Source organism: Solea solea, chromosome 8 (assembly GCF_958295425.1).
Source record: "Solea solea chromosome 8, fSolSol10.1, whole genome shotgun sequence".
NCBI classification, from domain to species: Eukaryota; Metazoa; Chordata; class Actinopteri; order Pleuronectiformes; family Soleidae; genus Solea; species Solea solea.
This window is the reverse complement of record NC_081141.1, coordinates 8,444,210-8,459,937: the sequence shown is the minus strand read 5'-3', so window position 1 is coordinate 8,459,937 and position 15,728 is coordinate 8,444,210. Positions and strand designations below refer to the sequence as shown.

General features: G+C 38.7%; 1 protein-coding gene across 1 annotated transcript; it reads right to left on the bottom strand.

Annotated features, from left to right (window-relative positions):
• Positions 1–698: 698 nt before the first annotated feature.
• On the bottom strand, positions 699–4,208 carry LOC131464260 (E3 ubiquitin-protein ligase rnf152). The gene is made up of 3 exons (XM_058636660.1): positions 4,027–4,208; positions 1,880–2,594; positions 699–1,619 (listed from the first exon to the last, which is right to left on the bottom strand). Exons 2-3 carry the CDS (start codon positions 2,455–2,457, stop codon positions 1,367–1,369), a joined length of 831 nt encoding a protein of 276 aa, XP_058492643.1. The 5' UTR covers positions 2,458–2,594; positions 4,027–4,208; the 3' UTR covers positions 699–1,366.
• Between the last annotated feature and the right edge of the window lie 11,520 nt (positions 4,209–15,728).

The following is a 15,728-nucleotide window of genomic DNA, read 5'->3' as shown; positions in this document are numbered from 1 at the left end:
TTTGCTGTGCTCGTACACAGCAGTGACGTCACTCTGGCAAATATGTCTCAAGGTGTCCTGTGAACAGTTTTACAGGTGTCTCTTTTACTATTGTGGTCAATGGGAAAATTGGGCCTGTGAGTATTTTTTGTTGCAGTACTGGGAGTGGCCACCATGACAAAATTGTCTTCAAGGCAGAGGGGGCGGTGCTCTCTCCAGTTCTTATAATACATCCATGGTGTACTCCCTTACTTGGCAAGTATGTACTCCAGGCGTACTTCTCAAGTATGTATGTACATCCTTGAGTATTGAGAAAGGGCCTCTATAACAAGTTAGCTTAGCAGCGATGGCTTTTCTCTTCCCCTCGCCTTCTCCTGATGTAATCCAGCGGCCTGGTTTGGCAGTGTTGTGTCTCTTGGGTTAATCAGAACTAAGGACTTCAAACAAAGTCACAAAATTACACATTTGCACTGCATCTCCTTTATACATGAATAAGATTGTCAAATGGTGAGGAAAAATAAGTAGACATATTCTAAAGCTATTATACACTTGAGCTGATGTTGATTTTATATGGCGAGTGAAGAGGCTGAAATATTTCTCTTTGTCTCCACTGTCACCCAAATCATACCTGTTCTGTGCATAGGGGATGCTCACAGCACAATCAACGTTGACTCAGTACCTCATTAAGACCATTCAAACAAAACAAAAAAACACAAAACTATAATTCAAAAAAGGAATTTATTTAAGTTTAACATATTGATAATTTACATAAAAATATAAAATACAGTAAAACATGCCTGAGCCTTAAAACACAACATAAAACTGGATATTAGTATTGACATAAAATACCCATTTTTCTCCCTTTCTATTTGTAACATAGTCTTTAATGTATGACATTTTGAAAGATATTTTAAGCAGAGAACAAAAATGTTTTGGTTTTTTTTACTGAGCTGAGCCCTAATGTGGGTATTCTAGTTCTTTACAGTTTATGTCTGTCAGACTGCAGCATGGCTCCTGTTTCCCAACAGAAAACTGGCTGATGTAAACAACGGTTTCAGGACTCTGATTTAAAACATAACAAACGTTCAGTCCTTTTGTTTAAAGTGCTGCAGTGACAGCGCCACCTGCTGGCAGGTCTATAAGACATGCTGATGGGCCTCAGTCCAGGTCCAAAGTGACAGGAACATTACTTGGCTCTGTTGCCTTGACATGACCTACAGATTTCAGCCTGTTACCACTGGCTGAAATCTGAGATGCTGCTAATCAGCAGTTGAGTAGATCTGTTTCTTAACATGGTTCAACTATTACCCACTTCTGGCAGCACCTGAGCACAGCTGCTGTATTGCTGCAGCAGGTGATTGATTTGGCAGTCAACTGTCACACTCAGTTATTGTGGGTCATTTTCATTTTTGTAGGTGAGCAGAAAGATGACGATGCCAGTCAGGAGCAGCATCATCATCACCACGGATGTCAGGAGGAAGGCTCGGCACACCGGTTGGCCTGTCAGTCTAAAGAGAGCACCCCCCAGGCCACCTGCCCCACTGTGGCCCTCGACAGGTGGGCTGGGAAGCCCAACATTCAGAGAAGGGTTTGCAGACCTCTGCGTCATCTGACCCCACTGCTGGTGACTTCCAGATGACCTGAAGACAATTGAAGAATCCCATCAGACAAATTAACCTGTAAAATCTGTGAATGATTAACAAGTAAATTAACTCAGAAGTGTGAAATGTGACAAGGTTCATCAGCACTGACACCAATCTGATCAGAAACAGAGATGTAATTTATTTCAACCAGATCTGGTTGGATTGGATGGGGGAAGCAATGATTAGATTTTACTTTTAAAGTACAAAGTACAACAGTCACATGAAGAACACACTCATTTTTCCATCAAGGTGCTGACCTTTTGACTTCCAGCTTCCCTTTTTTGCGGAGGAAGCGGATGCTGTAGACCCTCTGCATGGCGGCCGGCAGGTATGACAGGACATCGGAGTCTGTGGGTAGCCTGGGCAGACCCAGGGTGGGCAGCGGGGTGAGGCCGCGACACAGTGGGCACAGGATGTTGCTGGGCTCGGCCGACTTGACGTTGATGCGTGCCAGGCACTCCAGACAAAATGTGTGCTTGCAGTGAAGCATCTTGGGACAGCGGAAGACATTATTGAATTCACTAAAGCAGATGGAGCACTCCAGGTCTGGACAGGTGTCCTCCAAGAACTGAGGTGGGAGGGGAGATTGTTGGAGTTCTGGTGACGGAATGATGACAGAGACCTGGGAGGAAGTCAGTGTGGTGGTGGGAGCAAGGTGAGGGGTTGAAGGAGAGGAGGTATGACCTGTCAGAATTACTGGAGGACACGGTGAACTGGAGAAGGATGGAGAATGGGTATCATTGTCAAGGCCGAGGTCTGAACAGGGAAGCGAAGCAGCATCATCATCATCGTTGCGTGGATGAGAGTCCTGGTCTGTGTCTCCATAAGGATTCATACCTAAAGGGGATGGGAAGTAGGAAGGTGATGAAGTGATGCTCCAAAGATGGAGGTTGCTGCACCTTCAGTAGTGAAGATTGATCGGGATGAAATATGAAGCTCCTCCTACAACCTCACATGCTGTCCAAGCGCACTCTGCAGAAGAAAAGACATTAGTAATACACTGCAAGGGAACACAATTCACTCTACTCAGGTGCAAATCAACTTGAAGTGATAGTGTGCCTGGATGGAATAAAGTGACTGTTTTTTTGTAGTAAAATGTGTGCGTAGTCCTGTTCCTTGGTGTAATCACATAATGCTGCAGTTGTATTTGTCCCATGTGGGATAAATAAAGGATTCTTATCTTTTAGTGTCCACATACTTGTGTCATTGTTTTGCATTTTCGTCTCAAACAAAAACATTGCAACCAACTGAATACCTTTTGCTAACAAACACGTCATACGACATGGAAGAGGACATTCTCTGGTGGATATAAAAGACTCATTCCAAGGTAATGGAAACACAACTGGTCTTGATTTTAAAAAGGTAACAAAAAGGAAAATAATGAAAATGCCCCCCAACACACTTTAAGACAAAACTAAAATCTAGTTGGCCAAGTAAAAATGTTGCACAAGACATTGAAATTTCCATTTAAAGAATGATAAAACAAAACAACCTGATGGATGCGTCATTAAAGGACAAAATATTCCTGCTCAGGATCACACTTGTTTTTAATTTAAAGTTTGCATGCGTGTTATGATAAGAGGGTCTTGCATCTGACTGACACATCATTTGCATTCACATTTTATTTATAAAAAGGCAAATGACATGCAAAACAACATGGCTTCCTGTTCCTCTGTGCAACTGTGTGCTTCACTGACATTTCCCGTTGTGACCAATGTAGACACGCATGCAATTTGTCAACAGATCAATACAATACAGTCTGTCTGATGTAATATGCAAAGCAGCTGCACCCACACTGCCAAAACATTGCAGTCAACATCAACATGGGATACAGTTAGTGACATGTGAGTTGAAGAGCTTTCTACAGATCAAACACCACTGAACAATTAAAGAAAAAGCTAAAGAAAAGTAATATTCCTTTATCAAAATGATAAAATGATCAAAAGGAGCAGCATGAAGGTTTGACACAAGATGTTAGCAGTGTGGTGAGTTTGGTTTACATGTGAAAATGATATCTTATGGGCAAATGTACAAAACTAAATAAAAACAAAGTGTTAAGTTTTAAGCCCTTGAAAAAGTAAATGATGTAAAATGTCATTAATCTAGGCTAGAGTAAAAGGGTTGTGTTTTTCCACAGCACCTGGAAAATTCCCGAGAAATAGGTTTCTAAACCAGTTTTAACATAATAATATGAACGTCTCTTAAATTCTTTTCAGTGATCCATTACAACAGGCAAATACAAGACAGGAACCTGTATAATGCTTATTTCATCGTCTCTGTGCAGCATTTATGTAAAATATCCATACCGAATTAAAGTTATGGCTTTCTTAATTTGGAATATGTCTGAAATAACGCAATAAATGTAAAAACGCAAATTCTGCGCAACAAGAGCGCATGTTCTTACCATTGAAAACGGTAATTGCTTGATTCTTCACACTGCGCGATCGTCAACATCCCGGAGCTTTGGTCTACGTGTGGTTGTCCGCTTCTTCTTCAGTAAATCGGTATTTGAGTGAGTGTGTTTGTGAATAAGAACGAGGAAACGGTTCAGTCAAATCACCTGCTGCCCTCCTCAATGACAGTGTATGCAGATCAACACCTGAACACACCTGAACACACTGATGCTAATTAGATGAGAGCCAGGTGAGAAGTCGTGTTTGGATACAACTGTTCCCTAATGTTGTTCATGGACATGGTTGGCAAGCTACTGCTCATTTCAGCTTCAGTTCATTGGCACCGATTGAGTTGTTTCTATTAGCAATAAGCTCTAAAAGAACAGGATATAAATGAAGGCAGGGAAAACAACTAGACAATGTATTAAATTACCTCCCACTGGTCAAAGTATCATTTTTAGAATTCTTTTTTTTTCTTTCTTTGTTTTCTTTCCAGTGCCGGCCCAAGCCTTTATGGAGCCCTAAGCAGAATTTGAGTTTGGGCCTCCCTCCCACCACCGCAGAGTATTATTGGTGCAAATGTACTGTATAAATTGCATTAATTATAGTTGTGTTATTTACACCAAACCTGTGTCACTTTTGTTTTTTTTGTAACCTTGGAGCGGCAGTAAAAAAAAACACATAACATAAATGGCGACAGAATGAACCAAGCCAGGGGAAAGAAAGGGAAATAATGTCTGTGCATGTGCATATTTAGCAACTTTATAGACCCTTTATAGAATTTATTTTTTTATTTTAAAAAAGGTGACTGGCGACAAATCTAGGGACTTTCTGTCATAAACCAGAATACTTAATGTGAATGCACAATTCTGCCGCACGAGATCCATCTACCTGTATTTACCGCGGTGGAGAGTCGGACACACACACACACACACAGCACACATAAACAGTGTTCAGTGCAGTCGACTTCACTGAACATCCACTGAACATTCACTGACCTGTTTTGTAAATTCAAGTAAAAATAGGTTTAGACACTTTACTTTTTGACACTTTTTCATTGACAGTAGTTGGAAACACAGTCAAACAATCTCCAAACACAAGACAATGAAGTGGGTCTGAGTATGAGTATGATGTCATTGTTTCCCTAAAGTATCGTAATCGCTGTCTACACAGAAACGTGAGGCCGGCATTTGAGCCATTTTCAAAAAAATACAGTTTCAGGTCCCCTAAAATGCCGTCTCCGTGTGGACGGGACGCCTCTCTGGCAAAAAAAAGTATGCATATTCACCTAAACCCGTTTGCATGTGGACGGCCCCTTAATGACTTAATTATGGGTAGCAATTAAGGGGCCGTGAACATTGAAGCAGGTTTAGGTGAATACATATACTTTAAAGAAAAACTAGAGCAGATGTACAAATGTGCAATAAATTAGCAACTTTCAACTACAAAATAAAACCAAATAACGTAACACTATTGAGACATAGAAACAACATCAATACACACACGTTTGGGACCCCCCGATCATTAGGGACTTCCGTGTAAATCAGTGAGACCACCATTGCTAAGCAATAGTTATCAACAGGTTACATGAACATAATGCTCATGCATCACTTACATCAGACAGGAACAAGAGTCATTGCTAATCTGAACTCGACAGACAATCTTGTTTGTCAGCACACAACCTGATGTAGTTTAAGAGCTGTCGCTGCATAACCATGGTCAGTATTTGTTGTACTCACATGCAGTTTAAATATGCACATGGATATTAAATATAAAATGATATTTGGAGCTACACACCTAAGGCGGCCCAGCAAATCCCAATACATTCCAAAATATTACTTTGAACTTGCCTTGACAGGCTCAGGTTGGGATTTCATGCTCAAATCTAAGTTAATGGATACAGTTTTCTTGGGTTCAGGGAAAAAACATTTGGCTGATTTAGTTACATATCATCTTGTTCTTCTTTGCCAAGATTTGCCATCAATGATTGATTTGTATTCTGAATGCAACCCTGAACTGTAGGTCAAACTGCCAAACTGGTATGAACACCAACATGTTCCCACACCTTTGGTGCCAGCGGGAGAAGAAAAAGAAAGTGCTTTATCACTGCAAATACAGTGTGAATCAACACATTCATGGTGCAATTGCAGTTCATTCAACTGAAAATCTGTTTTTTTAATTAATTAAGTAGATCACATGGACTTTAAATAGATTCAGTAAACCTATTTGTTGTTTTTCAGGTTCTTTGGTTGAACTCAGTTAAATTAAACTCCTCCAGTCAAGTGGCATCATGGCCACTGCACCACCAGGTGAGTCCAGCCTTATATCACAGATACATGTTTTTGTTTCTTGTGTTATTTTGGTCCATATGACAAATGGCTGTTGGCCACTTGTCATATGTGTGTGACTATCACCCTCTGGTGGTTGCACAGGATTACTGCTGTAAGGAGATTCAGATATTGTATGTCTGTTTTCATTTCCCGACATATGAAACCCTGACAACCACTGGGAATTCAACAAAGTGAAAAGAATATGTTCACATATCCAGGATTGAAAAGAAACATCCAAAACCATCTTCAGTGTTTAAACAGGAACATGTGATTCTCTGAATCGATAGTTTTTGAGTTTGATGACCGGAGTCTGAATCAATAGATTTTGTAACCACTGGGACTTGCCCACACCAAGGGCATATCTGCTTCTAGTCTCTTTCTTCTGTCTCTACCTCATCTCCCTCTTGTCCTTTCTGTCCCCCACCTCTCCGGTCGAGGCAGATGACTGCACATCTTTGAGTCTGATTCTGTCAGAGATTTCTTCCTGTTAAGAGGGAGTTTTTTTCTCTCCACTGATGCCTCCATGTTGATTATGTACAGTGCCTTGAGATAATGTATGTTATGAATTGGCGCTATACAAATACAATTGAATTGAATTGAATTATTTCACCCAAACTGCCTGCTGTTTAGTGTCCATGCATGTAACTTTGTATAAACAGTGTTAGCTTGACACAAATGACTGTGCGGGCCAAAAGGGAAGATGACATTTAAATGAATAATATGGTAATTACCAATTTTGATTAAAACATTTTCATGTGAAAGTATAACATGATTTTGGTGGTGATTGTAGCCTACAATACTTATCACTACCAAGCTATCATATGGACATCATATGACAAAATTGAAATAACATTTCCTTTAGCTCAGCATGAACATGTTACTACCAAGCTATTAGCTGGAAAATTACATTAAAAATAAGCTATATGACCATAAAACCATCCTACTGCAGGATTCTCTTCATATTATTATTATGTCACTGAGAAGTCATCTTGACGGTCACAGCTTTGATGCCAACAGACCAGGTATGGTGTTTGTTAAAAGTCACAGTGATGCAGAGAACTATCGAGTTTCAACTACTGCACAACCCAGGAGTTCTGCCCCTTGTTGACAGTCTTCCTGTCCTGGCCCCACCTGGACTGACCACGGACAGGCAGGCGTATCCTTTTGAATAACGCACAAGAGGGTGCAGGTGTGATATCACCATTTTGCCTGTGTATCGACTGTGATGGACAGAGTGGTTACAGCCATGTTGTGGGGGAGGAACTGGTATTGGAGAGTATTGGAGAGAATATTGTCCACAGTCTGGAATATATTGAACTCTCCTTTACACCCGCTCCACAATGTGCTGATCAGCCAGGAGCTCATTCAGCAACAGACTGATCCATGGTAAGAATAAAGAATAAAGTCAGAGAAAACATTGTAAATAACTATAAATGAGTTCATGTCTTTACAATATTCAGGTGTGACCAAAATAAATAAATGTGAGACAGTTTAGAGATTTCATGTCACATTTTATGTAGAATAACATATTGAGGAGGTAAAAACAACTTGAACTAAACTTCTTTAGTTTTATTTCTTACCAAGAGTTTCTCAGTGGTGGCCTTAATAATGTCAATGCAAAGGAAAACATTGCTTCCTTTTAAATCTTATTTGGCATAGAATTCACACCATTCTAACAGGAAAATATAGCAATAACACCCCACAATTCTTGCAGCAGAAATATTTAATGTGACACAACTCCTAAGGGTACAGGCAAACAAGAAGAGCGACAAAGTAAATGGTTGTCTTTTATACTACTAATAATAATATATTTTTATAATTATTATTGTCATTATTATTCATAGAGAGCTTTATAAGGTACTCAATGGCACATCACAAAACTAAAAACACAGCGAAAAGAAATTGCAGTACAAAAAGTAGGTAATCCATTTCTTATGAGGCATGTCATAATAATATGCTTGTATCTTGTGGACTTTTAGCCATAAATTAAACCCCTATAACAATTTGATATTCAACAATACTTGTGTATATGATTAACGTAAAAAAAATGTAAAACAAATAAAAACGAGAAAAAAAAAACAGACAGACACAATCATGCTCAAGTATATCTTAATTTGTACTATATTATATCATCTGCCGTCAGCAACATGTTATTATGGATTAAATCTTCAGTCACACAAGCTGACACCCTGACCTTGATGAATAAAGACCCAAAACAGAAGGAGAGTCATTTTTAATTCAACATAATTATTTAACAGATACAGCATAATCTAATAAACCAGTTAAGTTTCAGTTAAGTTATAAATTCTTCTTTATTGTCTCAAATAAGTACATCTGACTGCACCAATATGTTTATTTCATTAAACTCAGCTCTCAAAATGTTCTTGTTGAATCTTGTTGATTCAGGAAAACAGAGCTATTTATGTATGTGTATGTATATTATTTATGTGTTTAGGTAAATGTGGTTGCTTCTGTAGGTTTGTCACATTTCTCTCATATTGTTTTTTATTCATATTACAGACTCTGATCTGTGAACAAACAATCAAGTGATCATTATTATTAGTAACAGAATTGGTATCATCGTGACACATATTTTAGTGTCTAATGTAAAGTGGCAACAGTTGTAAACGTTATGTTATTTTGTTTATTTACTGACAGCAATTTAAACAAACAACATGGCTTCACTTACAATAACAGTGTGTAAACAGTTGACTTTCACTCACAGACATACATACATACATACACACATACTGTACATACACACATACTGTACATACATACATACATACACACATACATACATACACACATACATTCATACACACATACTGTACATACACACATACATACATACACACATACATTCATACACACATATTGTACATACATACATACACACATACTGTACATACATACATACACACATACTGTAAATACACACATACACACATACATTCATACACACATACATTCATACACACATACTGTACATACACACATACTGTACATACACACATACATACATACACACATACTGTACATACACACATACACACATACTGTACATACACACATACATACAGTACATACACACATACTGTACATATACTCAGCAGTGAACAGTGAGTATGATGGGAGTGTGTGCGCCAGTTTTAATCATGAATAGGAAGTTTTCTTGTGTCATTGCCCACATTGCCCACAGTACCCTCTTGAACAGAGGTCTCAAACTCATGGACTGCGGGCCATTTTTTGTTTTTTTTTAATAAACATTCATTGCATCATAAACATTACTATATATTATATAGCTAGTAATTACTGTAACATCCATCCTTGTGGGTCACATGAGGAGCTGCAACCAATCCCAGATTGCGATAGTGTGTGTTACACCCTGGACTAGATGATATTAATAGTGATGTTGATAATTGTTATGAATGTTATTGATTTGTGACATGCTCCTGGTCTCTATCTTTTCTCTTTCCTCTCGATGTAAATATGAAGCTTTGTCTGTTATCTGCTGAGCTTGTTTCTGTACATGTGACACCTACTGCACATCCATCCGTCCTGACAGAGGGATCCCTCCTCTGTGGCTCTTCCTGAGTTTTCTCCCATTTTTTCCTCACTCGATGTGGGGTCTAAGGACAGAGGGTGTCACCTGCTGTCCAGACTGCAAAACCATTTGAGGCTAATTATGTTTGTGATGTTGGGCTATATACAGTATATACATATAAATATAAAATTGAATTGAATCTACATATTCTTGCATGTAAAAATACACACTTTTATTTTGAAATTATGTGAACTATTGTCACAAATATGGTTATTCCAATATCATGATGGAATATTGTTATATAATTTAAGGCTCATATCAGTAGGGGAGGATGAAAAAAAAAATCCATTCACATAGTATCTGGTTTCTTCTTCTTCTCATGTCCAGCAGATGGCAGTGTTGCACCACAAATTACAAGTTGTTCACGTCAACCGATGAAAAGCCAGAATTAAAAAAATAAAAACTGTCTTATTCATTTAATATTTGAAATATAATAACGTTGATAAAATGAAAATTTAAAAAAACAACAGCAGCTGCAGTCAGGGAACTCATCACAGATTCTCCAGTCTACAATGTGGACTCTCCAGTCTAGAACACAGCAGCTTGTTCCAGCTCAAGTAGTTTTCTCAGGTGGGAGCGGTTGGACTTCAGAGCTGAGACCAGAGAAGAACAGCTGATCTCTGACAAACTGTGGTCCATCAACCTGAATAAAGAAAAAAAACAGAAGTTTCTGCTTCATTCAGTTCAACGCAAGAAATCATCACTTTGAACTTTCATCATTTAAAACTTCTCCAGAAAAACAACACAGCTGACACACAAAGTGAGAAAAATGAGAAGGCTCTGGCAGGACACTTAACCCCACTTTGCTCCTGACGGCTGTGTGTGAGTGGGTATGAAAGATGAGTGATAGAAAATGCGCTGCACATAGATGCGCTGTATGTAAGTGTGAGTGAATGGGTGCTTACTTACTCAGCCGTCCTCACAGCTGGAATCAGTCTGCGTTTTCCCTCCTCTGATGTGTTGTACTTATTCAGGTTCAACTCATCCAGAACCTCCTCAGACATCTGCAGCATGTAGGCAAGAGCTGAACAGTGGTTCCAGAGAGTATGTGTCCTCTGTCTTGTTGATGCTTCTGTCAGGTGAGATGTTGTCTGTGTTCATCTCCTTCAGGTTTTTGATGACTCTCTGGATGATTTCTGGACTGTTCTGAGTTTGACCCAGTAGACCTCCTAAGAGTCTCTGGTTGGACTTCAGACAGAGTCCATGAAGGAAGCAAACAAACAGCTCCAGGTGACCATTTTCACTTTGAAGTGATTTCTCCATGGCTTCTTTCAGGAAGGACATGTCTCCTTTCTGCAGATGTTCAAAGGCCAGCCTCCACAGCTTCAGAAGAAAGTCCCCGTCAGCCTCCATCAGCTACTGTGGACTCGTCTCATATCCTTTGTTCTTCTTCCTCTTTGTCTGAACCAGCAGGAAGTGAGAGTGCAGGTCTGTCAGGGTCTTGGGCAGCTCTCCTCTCTGTTCTGTTGTCAACGTGTGCTACAGTCCCAAACCTGGGGTTAAAATGGACTCTGATCTGAAGCTTGACAACCAGATCAGGTCCATTGTTAAATCAAGCTTTTTTTCAATTGAGGCAGCTGGCCAAAATAAAGCCAATTCTTTCGAGGCAACATTTTGAAATGGTAATTCACGCCTTTGTTACCACTCAGCTGGATTACTGTAATTCACTTTATGTGGGGGTTAGCGCGTCCTCCATTGCCCATCTTCAGATACAAAACGCAAAACGCTGTTGCACGTCTTTTAACTGGCACACGTAAATTTGAGCACATTTCCCCCATTTTAGCCTCACGCCACTGGCTGCCCATACACTTCAGGATCGATTTTAAAATTATTTTATTTGTTTTTAAATCCCTGAATGGCCTAGCCCTGCCCTACCTCTCTGAGCTTCTACACCCATATCCACGCGCTCGCTTGCTCTCTCAGGTCAGCTGATCAGCTGCTCCTGATTGTGCCTAAAACAAAGCGGGACCTCAGAGGGGATCATGCCTTCACTGTCGCAGCTCCAAAACTTTGGAATGATCTGCCTCTGCACATAAGACAGGCCTCGTGTTTGTCTGTTTTTAAATCCCTCCTTAAAACCCACCTTTTCTCTTTGGCCTTTGACACTTCATAAGACGTTGATTTTAATTTATTTAATTTATTTGAATTTGAATTAGATTTTATTGTTGTTTTTTTCTTATTGTGTTTTTATGATTTTTAATTTATTTTAAGCCCTTTACTTATTATGGCTTTTATTTATTCTGTACAGCACTTTGGTCCACTGTGGTTTGTTTAAAGTGCTTAACAAATAAAGTTGGATTGGATTGGATTGGATACAGAACTGTAGCACAGCAAAAGACTGGGATTTGACACGTGATGAGGAGGGTCATGGATGTCTTGATGTGTGAGATGGTTCTGCTGAACAGCTCTTCATCTCTGGATCTCTTCTTGAAGTACTTGTCCTTATGCCCTAACAGGCAGACTGCGGTCCGGTCCGGCAGAGTAAGGGGCTTTCATTGAATAGAGGCGCCGAAATCAGCTGGCAGTCTTGTGATAGTGGCAGACAAGGATTGAGAAGACAAGAGAGAGAAAAGCAGCTTTTAATTGGAAATGGACATTTATGTTCGCAAACACACTGCAACGACCAAAAACACATACAGGAGGAGAAACGAGCTGCATATTCACAAACGTTTTAACAGTGCTGTGTGTGGATGTTGGAGCTGTTCATTTCCCCGAGGGAACCTCCCAAAGGGGTATAAAGTCGTCTGTCTGTCTGTCTGTCTGTCATATGGTTGATTTTTATATGCAGCCAATTCTTTGTTTTAACTTATTATTATTATTGTTGTTATGAAAGTACTTATTATTTATAGCTCTCAGTTGACTGTCCAATTTACTTTCCTTTTACCTATGTTATCTATTTTTCCTTATTTATTTTATCTATTATTTATTATTGTATATAGTCTTCCAAAGTTGCCCTGAAAATAAATATTGGTTAAATGGCCTTGAATTACAGCTTTCTTCATTTGATTGGATTTGACACAGTGCATATATTGATACAATGACAATGCTACTTATAATAATAATAATTGTAATTGATAATTGTAATCCATCCATCAATTATCTGCCACTTTATCCTGGCAGGGATAAAGTGGGGGGGGGAATGAATGAACTAAATTTAATTGACTACCCCTGGTATAAAGGATGTAATAGCTCTGTTGGCCTGGCTTATGGTGTGACTCCTAGATTTGATATTTGTTGTGGAATAAGACAAGGATGTCCACTTAGCCCCTTTTAATTCATTCTTGTCACACAAGTAATGGTGGTACATATTAAAAAAAGATTAGTTCCAAGGTATTGTGGTCTTAAACAGAGAGTTTAAATTAGCCCAGCTGGCTGATGACATATTTCTATCAAACAAGAATGAGGTTATCAAAGCTGTCAGATGTATTGATGATTTTACTAAGGTGTCAGGTTTAAAAATGTACCTGAACAAGTCAGTGTTATTGCCACTAAAGGCATGTGACCTTTTAGATGTTAATGGTATTCCTTTGGGAAATACAATCACATACTTAGGTGTTGTCATTGATAAAAATGAAAGACTCCGTAATAACTTTGATCCAATAGTGGAGCAAAAAAAATATAATATGTGGTTGATGAGGGATCTATCATTGAATGCTTGCTTATACATCGCACTAGCACTTTATAGTTTGGCTTACTTAAAGCTCTTACTTACTTCTAGCTCGTTTGTACCCAAATGTTTAAATGCACTTATTGTAAGTCGCTTTGGATAAAAGCGTCTGCTAAATGACATGTAATGTAATGTAATGAATGGGAGTTTTACTTTCTTAAGCTGAGGGGATATCACAAGTTGTGTATGTGTCATTATCACTGGGAATGCCTACTGAAATATACAAGAAACTAGACAACATGTTACACAATTTCATCTGGAGGAACAAATGCCATTACTTAAAGAAAGACATTCTATGCAACACTAGAAGAAATGGTAGTCTGGAAGTACATCATTTCAAACGTTTAACACTTTCAAAGTTAAATGGTTAACATTTGGAACACTTTACCTAAATCCATATTTAATTAAATTGGAGGTCTTGGATTTCTGTTAAAATATGACTATAAAATTGATACATTACCTGTGAGATTAGCAAACTTCCATAAGCAACCTCTGCTGGCATGGGTGTTCACCAAATAACTTCTACACACGGAATAACAGGAGTATTCAATAAAAAAAAACAAGTCTCTTTACTACAAGGATTGGGTAGACAAGGGTATTAGTAGTTAAACAACTTATGAAGCCTGATCAATTTCTTACCTATGGCGAGTTTCATTCTAAATGTAATGTAATAAAATTGATAATCTCATCATAAATGAAACATGAAACAATTTCAAATTTATTTTATCATTGCACATTCTAAAATTTTCTGGATGTTCAAAACTATTTTCAGGAAAACTGGTCATGTTATTCAGCTGAAAGAAGGACATTTGTTTTGCTGACAATGAGAGATTATTTTCTCTGTTCAACTTTTAATTTTTAGGAAAATTCCACATTAATAAAAAAGGAATGTCTGGAAGGACTAAAAAAATAAGCTTTGACAACTGATGAAATTGAATACTTTTGTACAACATAGAAAAAATGTGTTTGCTTGTTTAATTATTTTTGCATGTTTCTGTTCTGTATATTTTGTGAACTTTCATAAAATGCTGACATGGAAACTAGAGGGATTATACGTCACATCTCCAGTCCATAAAACAGTCAAATTGTTATGTTAGGTACGAAAGATTGCCTATAATTACTAATTACTGTAAAATTACACCAAATTGTGCTATAAGTAATAGTCGATATCATTGACTGTATAAACTTGATACAGTTGTCTATCTGCGCCTGGTCTCTCTCTTCTGTCTCTACCTCATCTCCCTCTTGTCTCTCTCTCTCTTCTGTCTCTACCTCATCTCCCTCTTGTCCTTTCTCCCCCCCCCCCACCCTGTCCCCCACCTCTCCTGTCCCCATTTTCCTTTCACCCCAACCAGTCGAGGCAGATGACCGCACATCTCTGAGCCTGGTTCTGTCAGATTTCTTCCTGTTAAGAGGGAGTTTTTTTCTCTCCACTGATGCCTAGTGTTTGTGTGAACTGTTGGGGTTCTCTGCTCTCCTTGATATTGTCTATGTACAGTGCCTTGAGATACTGTATGTTATGATTTGGCGCTATGCAAATACAATTGAATTGAACCAAATTCAGACCTAGCTTTACATGTTTGCGTCTTCTCAGCCTGGCTTGGCAAACATTTTTCAAACTTTGAATACTCCGTGTTTTTTTTTTTTTCCCTGTGCAACAGCGTCCCGGTGTGGTATGTAACATCTCTGCAAACAATACCTACCCTGTGACATTTCACCACCCAGAAATCAGGTATCGCAAAGTATCAGTTTGAGCTCCTGCCCTCAGGCAGATGTTAGTCGCCCATTAGAATCCTTACTGGAATGTTGAACAGGTTTTATGTTGTCACCATACTGAACTCTAAATTGAAACATTTCAAGCAACATTTTTTTAAGACAAGTTTGCAGTTAAGGTCATGTACAATAAAGAAATATTGAATTTGCAGGGAACCCTGATAAGTCCTAATTTCCCTTGATTAGGGAGACAATTGTAACTGAATTCAGTTATAATTAAAGATATCTCCTAATATAAGCCCATTAGCCATTTGTTTCCCTCACAACTGGACATGTGGTCTGTCATCAGAAAAAGTATAAAATGCAAGTACAGTAAATCTCATTAAATCTAACAAA

Excerpts from the sequence above, each read along its gene's own strand:
- LOC131464260 (XM_058636660.1), bottom strand. The coding sequence starts at position 2,457 with ATGAATCCTTATGGAGACACAGACCAGGACTCTCATCCACGCAACGAT. Across the intron at positions 1,620-1,879 it reads GGGAAGCTGGAAGTCAAAAG|GTCATCTGGAAGTCACCAGC; the intron begins GTCAGCACCTTG and ends AATTGTCTTCAG.